Source organism: Canis lupus, chromosome 9 (assembly GCF_003254725.2).
Source record: "Canis lupus dingo isolate Sandy chromosome 9, ASM325472v2, whole genome shotgun sequence".
NCBI lineage: Eukaryota > Metazoa > Chordata > Mammalia > Carnivora > Canidae > Canis > Canis lupus.
Genome location: NC_064251.1, coordinates 38,215,081 through 38,228,378, shown reverse-complemented (window position 1 = coordinate 38,228,378; position 13,298 = coordinate 38,215,081). Strand labels below are relative to the sequence as shown.

The window sequence follows — 13,298 nt, the reverse complement described above, 5'->3', positions numbered from 1 at the left end:
AGAGAACTACATGCTATACTTAATGCTCTTTGTGATTCTCAGGACATTCTCCTTTTCTTCCTGCTTTCTACTACCTCTTCCCTGTGGGCAGTGATTTGTAGTCAGGCTGCAGAGCTGCTTCTGATTTCCTTCCCTCCTCATCGTTCCCCTTGTCTTTCTGAATTGCTTTCCCTGTCCTACTTTTTTATTTGAGGATACATATCCAGTTTGGTGAAGGAAAGCCGACTGAAAAATGAGAGAAACGGTTCTTAACTGTTTGTTGAGAAATCTTATTCTCCTTTCCATCTCAAGGATGTGAATCTTGGTTATTCCTGATACGGCTTCGAAATTTGGCTACTTGTCCCTCCCAACAGCTGAGGTATACACATCCCTAGGGATAAAGACAAGATTTGAACAGAACTATGATCCTATTTTCTCTCTCCAGTCTTCCGTGGTTGTGTGTATATAAAATATAAACTGCTAGATTATTGTTAGTAATGGTAGCAGTGGTACTAGTAGTAGAGATGCAAGGATGAGATAAGGACAAGTAAAGGAGGAAAGGTAAAACAGCCTTTGTAAAAACCAGAAAAATGTTAAAATTGCTTTAATGCCTTTTTAGATCTAAAGTCTTTTTGTTAGTTTAGGAATGTAAAATGTGTTATCAGATTTAATCACCAAATGAAATATTCCATTATAGAGTATAAGTTTTTTGCTAAATTATAGATTTGCTACTTCAATTTAGTTTTATAAAATTTTATATTTTCTTACAAATGTTCTTGTTACAATTTGAAGTTATGACCTTATTCTGACACCAACTGGTATACTGTGATTCAATTCTGACAGTAACCACCTTGAGTTAGATAACACAAATTAAGGGCTCAGTTCTTCAAAAACCTGTCCCGATTTCAGGTAGGCCCACGAGTGGGGTTCCCAGGTCACCTGCACTTCTGACCAACTGGCTAAAAATTTGGGGGTTCCTATGACCTCATCCAGTTTAGTAATTCACTAGAACAACTTACAAAATCAGAAAACACTATACCTATGAACACAGTTTATTATAAAGGGCACATATCAGAACTAGCCAAATGAAGAGACACACGGAGTAAAGTCTGGGTAGGTCCAGAACACAGAGCTTTCCTGTTATTTCCTTTGGAATCAGGTACTCCTCCTTGTAGCTATCAGTATGTTCACCAGCTACAAAGTTCTATTTAGCTTCAGTGTCCAGAGTTTTTATCATGGTTTCATTACAGTGGGACGATCGAATCACAAATTACATTCAACTCAATCTCTGATCCCTCTCCCCTCCCCAGAGGTCCAGCTGGCTCAGAGCCACCAACCCTCTAATCACATGGTTGGTCTTCCTAGAGAGCAACCCTTGTCCTGAGTTATCTCATCTCTTAGCATAAACTCGGATATAATCAAGGGGCTCATGAATAATGAAGATACTTCTGTTTCTTTTGAGAAATTGTAGGGATTTAGAATCTCTCTCCAAGGAACCAGGGACAAAGGCCTGTCAAATTCTTTACAGTAGGTCTATTTACCTTATAAAAGAATTCTAAGGTCTCTAAATTTTATAGATTTTATTTATTTTTATTTTAGAGAAAGAGTGTGCACAAGCTGGGGGGAGGGGCAGAGTGATAGAGGATCTCAAGCAAGACCCCGCATTCAGTGTAGACCCCGATGTGGGACTTGATCCCACAACCCTGAGATCATGACCTCAGCCAAAACCAAAAGGCAGATGCTCAACCAATTGAGCCACTTAGGCACCCGAGGGTCTCTTAATTTTAGCTAGTTTTGAGGCAAGTTCCAACTTTTTCTTACCTCTAGTAGTAGTATTCTTTCCTATTACTGTTTTGAAGAAGTAGGCAATGAACATATTGGTTTTTATTCTACAGAAGTAAGTCACAGGAGATGATCTGTCTGTTCCATTCCCAATCTCACAAGGCTCAAGGACACAATTATGTCCACTAACCTCTAGATTAATTATTTTCAGAATTATTTAGGAAATATTTTTAAACTACCGAATACCAGGATTCTGATTTATTTTGAATCAAACTCCAGAGGATCGCTTTTTGAAAATTCTGATGAGCACCTGAATAGTAAAGATCACTACCGCTAGACCGGAGCTGTCCAATAGAAATACAACACATGCCACATATGTTAAATTCTAGTTTTTGTTGGCCACGTTTAAAAGGATAATAAGAAACAGATAAAATTACGTTTAACACCATTTTCTTTAACCCATCATATCCAAAATATCATTTCAATATGTAATAAAATAAATTATTAATGATATTTTTTCATTTTTCATACTCAGTCTTTGAAATTTAGAGTGTATTTTTACTTATAATATGTCTCAATACAGATTAGTCATATTTCAAGCACTTCCCAGCCACACAGACATTTCAACTCTAGACCAAAAATTAATTAGGACAATCACATTGAGCCCTCTTTATTTTATGTTAATGGTAGTGCCCCTGGGATGGATTTAAAAAAACAAAACAAAACAAAAAACCTCTTATGTTTCTTAGTAGCTACAGGAATTCTCCACACCTGAAACTATAGGTATTCTACTACCAAATTTAATCATTAAAAATTACTCAGAACAGAGGGCAAGCATATGAATATACATATTTTACTTATCAATGTAAAACAAAATTTTACAGTATTTTTCCCAGTTGGGGTTAACAAACCAAAAATACTTGGGGGAGAAAGCAGATACATTCTTTTTTTTTTTTTTTTTTTAATTTTTATTTATTTATGATAGTCACAGAGAGAGAGAGAGGCGCAGAGACACAGGCAGAGTGAGAAGCAGGCTCCATGCACCGGGAGCCCGATGTGGGATTCAATCCCGGGTCTCCAGGATCGCGCCCTGGGCCAAAGGCAGGCACCAAACCGCTGCGCCACCCAGGGATCCCCAGATACATTCTTAAACCAATTTTTTGCATTTTCTTTCCTGTTGCTTGGTTTTCACATTCCTAGCTAGGCATTTGTTTGAAGTAGACTAACTTTGTCCAGCAATCCTTAGAAGTGAGTATCTTTCTAAGTGTTACCAAAGCAAGACTACAGTCTCTTATTGTGTATGGAATCACCTGGTGGAATTCCATTCCTCCAGTTTATTTTTGACTAGTAATTTAGCTCTTGTGGGTTGGGACGAACATGGCTCTCTGCAAACTGACGACAGCAGAGTATTTTTTCTGAAAAATGCCTTAGATACGTGTCCCATTGGGATGGGTTTTGATTTTTAGAGAAGTAAGCAAAACACAAGCCAATTCCATTGTAAATAAGTAGAGAGCAGCCTCTAAGAAGGGAGAAGACACCATTTTGGGGGGCACACTTGGGCAGTTAATGTGTGGCCAACATGTTTGATGCCTTTTTATTTTTGTTTAAATTTATCATGGGATTTTGTATTGCTTGACATATTTGAAAATATGACGTATTTTCCGATACTTTCAATACTTATTTATCATAGAGGGGTGCCTGGGTAGTTCAGTCGGTTTGCTGACTGCCTTTGGCTCAGGTCATGATTCTGGGCTCCTGGGATTGAGCCCTATATCTGGCTTCCTGTTCAGCGGAGAATCTGCTCCTCCCTCTCCTGCTCCTCTGACTTGTGGTCTCTCTTGCTCATTGTCTCTCAAAAAAATAAATACTTTTAAAAAAATTGTTAAAAAAAACTTATTGTGGAAAGAACACTTAACATGAGATCTACCCTCTTAACAAATGTTTAAGTGTCACAGTATGTTATTGTTGACTTTAGGTTTAATGTTGTATGATAGCTCTCTAGGGCTTACTCATTTTGCTTGACTGAAACTTTTAAACATTTACTTACTGTATGTTTCAATATAATTGGGCAGTGGGGTTTTTTCTGATACTCCTCTCAATATTTAAAACAAAAAAAAGATGACTGAACAGTTTCTTTCTATAATCCCTATGACTTTTTGTATCATTCTTTCTGCTAGGTAGACTTCAGTCAGGGCAAGTTATGTTATCTTCTTGATCTTGTACCTAAGACTTGGAAATTTTTTCTGGAAGCTGTAGTTACAACTTATTTGACATCTCCAGGTCTTCAGAGGATCCAGTTATTAGAGCTTCACTTAGGGAAGCTCCTGGTGTAGATATACCCTTTTCTTCTTAAATTCCCTTCACTTGAACAGAACTGCAGAAAAATTTCTGACTTAAGCATAATAGGAAACCTATATATGTGTTGCATGTATGTGTGTGTTTGTGTTTCTTCTGAGGTTTAAAGACTATTTCCTATTGCATGAGAATTTTGACAGGAGAGGATTTTTTTGTTGTTTAAAGATTTTAAGTAATCTCTACACCTAACATGGGGCTCGAACTCATGACCCTGAAATTGAGAATTGCATGCTCAGGGTACCCCGGGTGGCTCAGTAGTTGAGCATCTGCCTTTGGCTTAGGTCATGATCACAGGGTCCTGGGATAGAGTGCCACATCGGGCTTCCCTCAGGGAGCCTGTTTCTCCCTCTGCCTGTGTCTCTGCCTCTCTCTCTGTGTTCCTCATGAATAAATAAAGTTAAAAAAAAAGTTGCATGCTTCACTGAGTCAGCCAGGTGCCCCTTATATGTTTTGTTTTTTTTTAAAGGTGCCTTGTAATCAGTTAGCAATTGTTTTTCAAGTAGCGAGTGAGTTTTAGTTTTTTAAGTCATTTTCTTAGTGTAGGACTAGTTAGAACAGCTGGTATGCACTGAAAGAACATTTTCTTATTATTCAGACTTTCAGGATTTACTTCTCTTGTCTAAGATTCCATCAGCCCAGGTCTTTAGTGAATTCAACCAGTATTTTGCATGGATTGATCCTTGAGCCCAGACTCTATCATTTAGCATTCCTTTTTCTCTTCTTTCAGCCAGTGAGGCTCAGGGTTTAGAGCCCTAGGGGTATGTGTGTTTGTCTTTTTTCTCATTCCAAACTATAGTTGATCACTCTTTGGTGTTGGTAATGGAAAATCTTGTTACACTAAAGCTTTGTTCTGAATGCCTTTATTTTGACAACTCATGGAATCATTTGACATGTAGGATATCACTCTGCTTTGGGCACATTAAGTAACTCAGAATAATCTGAAAGCAAGTAAGTTCTTTAGTCAGTTTATGTATCTGATCTTTTAAATATAGCTATATTCATAGAATGTAAAGTATTATCCCATGAACTCTGTGACTATGTATCTTAGAGTAATCTGGGAGTGTGAAATTTAAAACTGCAAATGATTTTCATAAGTAATACACATTAGTGAACATAGTTTTTTTAATTTTTTAATCTGTGATTCAAATTAGAAGCATCACAATTGATGCAGGAGGTAGAAGTACACTTTGTTGTATGTTTCTATACATATATAATGGGTGAGGACCTATTGGTGTTTATTTCCACCTATTTCTTAGATGGAAATCCATGCTTCAGTTAAGTCAAGTTGTGTTACATCTTCCCTGCTGTTAGCTCCATGTGACCTTGGCCTTCTGTGTTAAAATGTTTTGATTCAGGCACTTTCTGTTGCACATGTCTCACATCCAGAAGAGGTTGGCTGTGTTCTCCCCTGATAGCACATATTTTGGTCATGACTGCGTTTAGGCTGCTTGGCACCTTCAATGTTTAGCTGCCAGTAAGTGGCCTCTGGACCTTCTTATGAAGAAGGTTTTGAGGAAGTTGAGAAATCAGAAAACCTCCATGTGACTAATGAGCATCCTGCAGCCATTCTTGAGAATTCTTTTTTTGTTTGTTTGTTTGTTTTTATTTATTTATGATAGTCACAGAGAGAGAGAGAGAGAGAGGCAGAGACATAGGCAGAGGAAGAAGCAGGCTCCATGCACCAGGAGCCTGACGTGGGATTCGATCCCGGGTCTCCAGGATCGCGCCCTGGGCCAAAGGCAGGTGCCAAACCGCTGCGCCACCCAGGGATCCCGAGAATTCTGATAATCTGATACCCAGAGATTAGAGCCTTCTTTGGATACTACTGAGATACTCAAAAGTCATCCAACTTGTAGCATTTTTTAGCAGTGGGAGCATTTGGCTGTAGTTAGCAGGCCATAAAGAGTTATAAATAAATAAAATCCTACAGTGCTTGCTTCCTTCATTCAGGGTAGTCTGTTGATCAGATGCAAGCATCTGGCAGAAGAGAAGATTCTCAGCAGGTTTAAGTGCTTACCAAAGTGCTTTCCTGTATCCATGGCTCAGCTTCTAGTCTCTGCTGTGTTATTTTGGCACTCTAGACTTGTAAGATTGGAGAGCCGGGTTTAAAACTCTCAATATATCATTAGGGTAGCCCAAGGTCCCTTCTTGTCAAAGAAGACTAGCTGATTCCAGGGGAAAGGAAAAGCAGAATCCAGGGCACCTGTAAATCCCTGTAGTTTTGTGCTGTGGGTTTGTAGCTAATTATACAGCAGGCAACAGTAATATGCTGTAGCTCTGTTGGCATACTTGTTTCAAAAAGAGCAAAACCTTCCAGCAGAGCAAAGAAGGGGCTTTGAAGGAGCAGCAAATGAATGAAGCAATGATCATTTTATTGTAAATGAAAGCTCTATAGTGGAATCAGGGCATCTGAACTGCAAGGAGGTGGTGGGGGAGATGCCAATAGAAATACATGGTTCACATGTATTTTACAGCTCTTGATTTGGATTCTCCTGCAGAAATATAGTCACACAAGGAGACCACCACTGGTCACAGCCAGCCAAATTGCTCTTTCTCTTACGGCAGTGCTGTTAGCGACTGCTAGTAGGTTATTCAGCCGACCTCTTCTGATTCTGCTTTGCTGTCTTATTTCAAAAGATTTGCCCTATACTGCCTTTCAGTCACAGCTTGATGTAACCACTGCTTGTTTGCATGCATCCCCATCATTTTCATATAGGGTCTTTTTTTTTTTTTTTAAGTTAGAAGGCGAAAGAATCGGGAGCGTTTTTATGATAAAAGATTTATGTAGGGCCAGCTAGAATCGAGCAAAATGAAATTCAGCTGGAAGGGATGGTAAAAGGCTGAGAGAACTTGTGACTGCCAGAGAAGTCAGTGTTCCTTAAATAAAGAGGGTTCAGCTAGCAGGCAGCAACTCTGACTTTGCATTCATATTGAAGCAGGCTCTCCAGCCATTCTGTGCAGGCAGATCAATAAAATCAGAGGTGACTTAATGCCAAGAACCTCAGAGTTCAAAGGATTTCTCTTGTCCTTCTTTAAATTTAGTCTATATTGATGTGGAATGCTAGCCTCAGGAACAGAGATGAGAAAATGCTAAGTCTAGAATCTGGCTTATGACACTGTGTTGAGCAGCATCCTTGGAAAATTTTATTCCCTTTATTTTCTCAGTTATCATATCTGCAAAATGGAGCAAATGTGCTGGGAGGAAAATGATTCCAGTATTTATCAAAACCCCGTGAATAAAGATTCATTATGATAAGTGCTTCCAGTAGTTTTAATGACAAATGTCTACCGAAAAGTGAATTTATATCCCACTTATGTATTCAAAAATGCAGTTGACTGCCTTTTCAGAGATGGAGAGTTTGACTATTTTTGCATGATGAGTATGTAGTGAAATGTAGTAGATTGTATTTTATTAAAAGCTCTATAAATGGCATATATGGCTCCTTACAATCTCTTCCTTGGTTGTTCATCTTTGTGCAGACCATGGATCTAGGCCTCTAGTGTGTCACAGTAGTGTGCAGTATCCCACACTGGTCATATTCTTAAATTGATCAACCCTGTGTAGGGCAACAGAATATACAAATGATCATTATGGACATTGTTAAGTATTTACCTGGTGATAGAGTTGATCCTTCTTTCCCTGCTCATCTCCTGTGCAGCCACACAGATTCTTATTCTGCCCAAGAGGATAAGCCGCATCTAAACTTAAATCTTCTATGAATGATTTGGGGCCATTCTGTTGAACACTGGAGATGTTGGGAGTTACTCTTCTTACCCCGTTCTGTGTAGATGGTGCAGGTTCCTATAATACAGCAGCAGGGGGCTCCCTAGGAGAGGTTTGACAATTGCTAATGAGGAAGGGCCAGCTTTTTGTTGGGGACATTCTTCTCAATCCAGGCCCTTTCTGCTGCAAACTTGGCCCTCATCCTGTGAAGACTCCCGAAGGATTATAGTGCAGCTACAGAACAGTGGTACCACTTTACTAGTTTAAAAAACTGGTTAGCAGTTTGAGAGATTATACTGGTTTCCAAATTCCAGAAACCTGTGAATGGTTGGAGCCTGAGACTGCTGTGATTGTAGGATTCTTCTCTCTGAACTGAGGTTCATGGTAGACTGTGCAGTTGTCTTCTTTCTTTTTTTTTTTTTTTTTTTTTTTTTTTTTTTTTTTAGTTGTCTTCTTTCTTTAGAATCCTTGATATCTCAAAAGAAGACTTTCCTATAGTCTCATTAGCGTTTCCTGTTAGTTTTCTGCTTAGTTACAACTGCTTCTGCCCTAGAACCTGTGCATACCTTTTGTTTGTTGAGGATGGCCACCGTGCATTATAGCTAAGGAGCTCTTATAAAATGAAACCCATTTCCCTGAATGAGAGGCTCAAAGAATCCAAACAGCAAAAGTGCAGGTTTTTGCACTCAGGTTGTTCTTGCTGCCTTATGAATTTGCTCTGTGATACAGGTTTGATGCAAAGAGCATTGCTACTCACAAATCACACAAGGTATACAGTTTGTGTGCAGTGATATGTCACAGCTTTTTATTTATATGGCCAGCTCAGTCTATTCTGCTCCTTTCACTGCCATGAAAAGTGCATCATTTTCCTCCCTCTCTCCTCCTTCCCACATATCATCAGCACCACCCACTATGTTCTGCCCATTAAGTCCTGTGTGTGCCAGAAAACCCCAACAATGATTAAATGCTGATAAAAGAGTGTTAGAAGGTTAAGATATCAACCAATCAATGCCCTTAGATTGCTCCTAAATTGTGAGTGGTAAGTATAACTTTGCCCTTTTAACATTGAAAATAAGAATTTTTTTTTTCAGTTGAGAAAATGACTTACGCCAAATTAAGGAGGGGAAAAAAAGCATTGGTGGCAAAGACCAAAGAGAATGCAGGAGACTTGCCTTGCAGTTTCCATTCTTGCCTAATCTTTCTTTCATGATTTTGGCACATTTTTGGTCAGGAAATCCTAAGACTAGCCAAATTTAGGTATGATTTTAGTTATGAGAGACCTAGAGTTTTTGAGTTTACAACAACCTTAAAAAGTCATTATGACTCTAAGATCATTTAATTTAAAATGTATAAATTGCTTATTTTAACAGTCACTCTAGTTGTAGAATCATTTATCATTACATTCCTACATTATTTTCAGGTGTGTTTTTGGTTTGTTTTTTTTAAGCTCCCATAGTGTGGAGTACCCTCGTTTCCAACACCACCACCATCTCTCACTATCTCCCTGGTCTGTGGGAGGAAGAGCCTGGTTAAAAAGCTTAGAAGAGATAGCTAGGAATCTAGATTCTGGGCTACTTTTGAGACTGTGAGTTCACCTCATATCCTAGAAAAGCAGTTAAGGTAGGAGGGGCTATGGAATCAACTTCTCTGGAATTCCTTACTAAATTTTCAGTAAAATAGGAACAAGAAAGAAAATTCTGTAAGAATCTTGTCAAGAATGACATTTCATGTTGAAGCTTAAGATAATACAACATATCCATATAACTTAAATTAATTTTCATGAGCCTGTGTTTTATCACTATTCTGCATTATTTTTTGTAATAGAAGTATTTTTTTAAAATCCATGGTAAATACATTTCAGCCCTTTCTGTCAACAGTTGCTGTGGTGAGGTAGGTCAGGAGGTTGCCTCTTTGGAGGCACCCTGGGGGTTGAAGGGTAATGAGCACTTAATTATGTCTGCTGAATGCCAGAGCTGCCAGACTGGAGCACCTCATGACCAGTCTGTATCTGCTCTGACAATTCTTTTATTATGGCTTTCACTAACCTACCAGTAACTAACTGTGGTTGTTTAATTACAGAGGGAACATCCCCACGCTAAACAGGTACCGTATGTTTAGTTTCTTTTCCAATTAAAAGCACCTTTTTTGTATCTTAGAATAGTGAAATCGGGGAAAAAATAACACTACCTTTGAAAAGTAATATGCTGTCTTTTGCTAGGGAGTCCTGAGCTCCCCTTTGGACATACTAAATTATTCTTTCTTTGAAAAACATGTCTTCAGCTTTTCTTCAGCTTTTCAAAAAGCAACACTTGAAAAGCCTCAGCATGGAGAAGCTCCCCTCATCTAGCTGTATACATTAGGGAAGTTGTCCGCCTGATGTTCACCTTTGCTGTAAACATCTTCTTTCACTACATTCTCTGTCTAGTTTGGGGCTTCTGGTGGGGGTGGGGTGGAGGGCTGAAGCCTTTAAGGTTACTCCTACCCTGGCAAATTATTCACAATTGTTTTCAATTTTTAGTTTCTCAAGTTTGCTTCTCCTTTTAGAAGAATGCAAACACAGGAATAGCTGATCTCATGTTTTATCAGTTTGTTAGCTACTTCTCTAAAGCGTTACAAAGATGTGAAAGTCAAATTTTATTTCAGACTCATAAGATTAACATTAGAAAATTATATCTAAGTTTTGATGTGTGTAGCCCTGTGAAGAAGTTTCCAGGCCAATATAACACGTGATATTTTGGTATTTTGAGTTCCTTCTGCTTCTGAGCCAAGCAAGGCAACACAATGCAAGTTTGAGAGGATAGCCGTTCTGATTGGAATTGAATCTACAAAATGCCAAAGTAGTAATGTTGGTGGCAAGCTCTTTGTAGATGATCAATTATACACTGAAATATTTATGGGCTTAGGTTTATTTTGTTCCTCCCCCTTTCAATATTAAGGAATCAAAACCTATTGTAGCTTTTAGAGTCCAATTTGGATGGGGAGAGAAGAAGGAAGTGCTTTGGTTTGGTCTTTGTGTCTACCCTTAGAGAGTGGGCTTGATTCATTCCTGCCTGCCAGGGCAGCTACCTCCTGGCTCTTGAGCATAGGAGAGGGGGAAACTGAATAGTGGCCCTTTCCCTGGGGTTCAGTTGAGTGAAAAAAATACTTAACCCTATGCCTGCCACAAATAGCATATTCAGAGGGAGTTCCCTTTAAGTCTGGAACCCTTGTATCTTTCCTGTCTAATGTCAGGCAGGTAGAAAAGATATAATGCCTCACAAACTTGCTCCTTTAATACATATATTTGGTGATCCTAGAAAAGAGGATGATAGCATTTCTGAGTTCATATAACTCTGAATCCCAGTTTCTAGTGAGCACCATGTGTAAGACTTGCTTGATGTGTGTTTCATTTGTTTGTTTCATTCATGGTATCAATGGTTTCCTCTCCCACTCTTCCTTTCTATTCTCTACTACTGTCAGAAGATGAAGTGCCTTTTTCATAGTCCTCATTTGCCAGAGGAATAAAAATTTGGAGTGCCAGTCTCTATAGTCTGTGTGAGCAGCACTCCCATCCCCTAAAAAATTCCATTGCCTTTTATAATTACACTTTGAATAGAGTGCAGTCTGTACCCAGGTCAGAGATCTGCATTGCTGCCTCTCTTCCCCCTTGCAGCACTGCAGGTGGTGCACTTCAGGGAGATTTTGAGCAGCTCCCCCAAAGTTCAGGTGCCACTGCTTTGCTCTGAACTTGCTTCAGATCAGTATGCTGGTAACCTGTCAGGCAAGTCCTGAAGGTGTCCTTTACTTGGTCCTTCCTAACAGGCTGTCCTGATGGACTGGGCATTTGGAAATACTTCCCAGTATGGCTTAGTAGTACATACTGCTGAGGTGCATCAAGGAATGTACAGACTCCTTATATCTCAGTTCTCTTCGAGCATCTCCATTTAGCACCTGTTTGTCATGCTTACACATACTTTGAGACCCATGCTCTGCCCTTTTGCATCTTGCTGGGATTTATTAAGAGCGTTCAGTGAAGATATGTTTCCTTTGATATAGAAGTATTTAAATATAAAAAAGGAAATTTTGCAATTTTGAGTTGAAAAATGTCTCTTTTGCAAAAAGGGAGGAGCTATATTCCTTATAACTGCCCTGTCAAGGAAGGAATAAATACCTCAATAAAGTTCCTTTTCTAGACTGTGACTTGTTTCTGTATGATAAATAAGGTTTTCTATGATGACTTACTAAGCCATTCCAAATAACTTAGTTGTTGTACACACATATATCTGTGAATACTTAAGGCATTTTTCTCTAGGAATTATAATAGATTAAGTGTTGCTTAGTTACAACCCATTTGACTTGCTTCCTTCCTTTTATAAGAGGGAATGTTTTAGGGAAGGTGAAGAGCAGGATGGTTTTTAACCCCTATGTGCTATCCATTCATTAGACATGTATTTAAACAGCCACATAGTTCTTGACTATCCTTAGATTTTATTTGGAGAAATTTGGGGGTGCTAAAAATAGTTGGTGTGGGGCAAATTCAGATGAAAGGGTTAATATAAATCCATCAAGACAGTTTTATCCATGCTGGGTAAAAAAACCAAATCTGCTCTGCAACCTGACCCTACTTCAGAGTTTTCTCCTGTTTCTTTCCTCTATTGTTACTCTCCTAGTCCTGTTCCTACCTTCCTTGTCTAATGCACTTGATTGAATTACAATTTAGAATGTCCTTCTCCTCCAACCTCAACCACTATGGCATGACTCATGTAGCTAGTGTCAGCGATGTGCTTTTGGACAACTCATTCACTCCACCATGTCAACGGATGGGCGGAATGGTCTCTTTTCGGACTTTCGAAGATTTTGTCAGGTAAGATACTGTGGAACTGTGTCTGTGTGAGGGGAGTCACAGGCATCTCTGTTTTGGGGTCTCTGATTTCTGCCAAATGAGTAAAGGCCCCCGGATAGCCATGAGCCAGCTAAGGAGATCCAGCCTTTGCTGTATATGTCCTTGGAGAAGTATATGTTCTTTCTTTCCTACCTCTGATTCAGACTCTAGGAGCCTCTACTTGTTATAGGAGCCTGGCCAGAAAAAAGAAACAAACAAAAAACATCTTTTCCTTAGGAGCTAACAGAAGAAGCGTCTGCTCTGTGATGAGTGAAATGTCAGGAGAAATTAAACACAACACCAGAGTGAGCCCCACCAGAGACAATACATCTTTTGATTAAATGCATTCAGCATCTATCTCTTGATGTATACTGATGTGTTACCCTAGGGGGAGGGGTAATTACATTGGTCTGTCACTGCTCTAGTCCCAGGCTCTTTCTGTTACTTTAAGACTGATGATGACATCAGTGCTCATAGCTTACATACGAAAAAAAAAAAAAACAAAACTGTAGATCATTCTTTTTTACAAAGAAAAAATATATATGGTTTATTAAAGTTTAAACAATCCATCCTCCTAATTTCTGCCACTTGGTGAAA

At 39.0% G+C, this 13,298-nt stretch overlaps 1 protein-coding gene across 18 annotated transcripts in view; it reads left to right on the top strand.

Moving 5' to 3' along the window:
* Nucleotides 1-13,298, top strand: part of ACACA (acetyl-CoA carboxylase alpha) — a 284,222-nt gene that overhangs the window by 151,886 nt on the left and 119,038 nt on the right. For 17 of the 18 annotated variants that reach the window (XM_025439931.3, XM_049114191.1, XM_049114189.1 and 14 more), the window contains 2 exons: nucleotides 9,920-9,943; nucleotides 12,540-12,683. In XM_025439931.3, the coding sequence (XP_025295716.1) occupies nucleotides 9,920-9,943; nucleotides 12,540-12,683 (168 nt within the window). The remainder of the gene's footprint in view (nucleotides 1-9,919; nucleotides 9,944-12,539; nucleotides 12,684-13,298) is intronic. The other variant, XM_025439932.3, reaches the window with a different exon arrangement.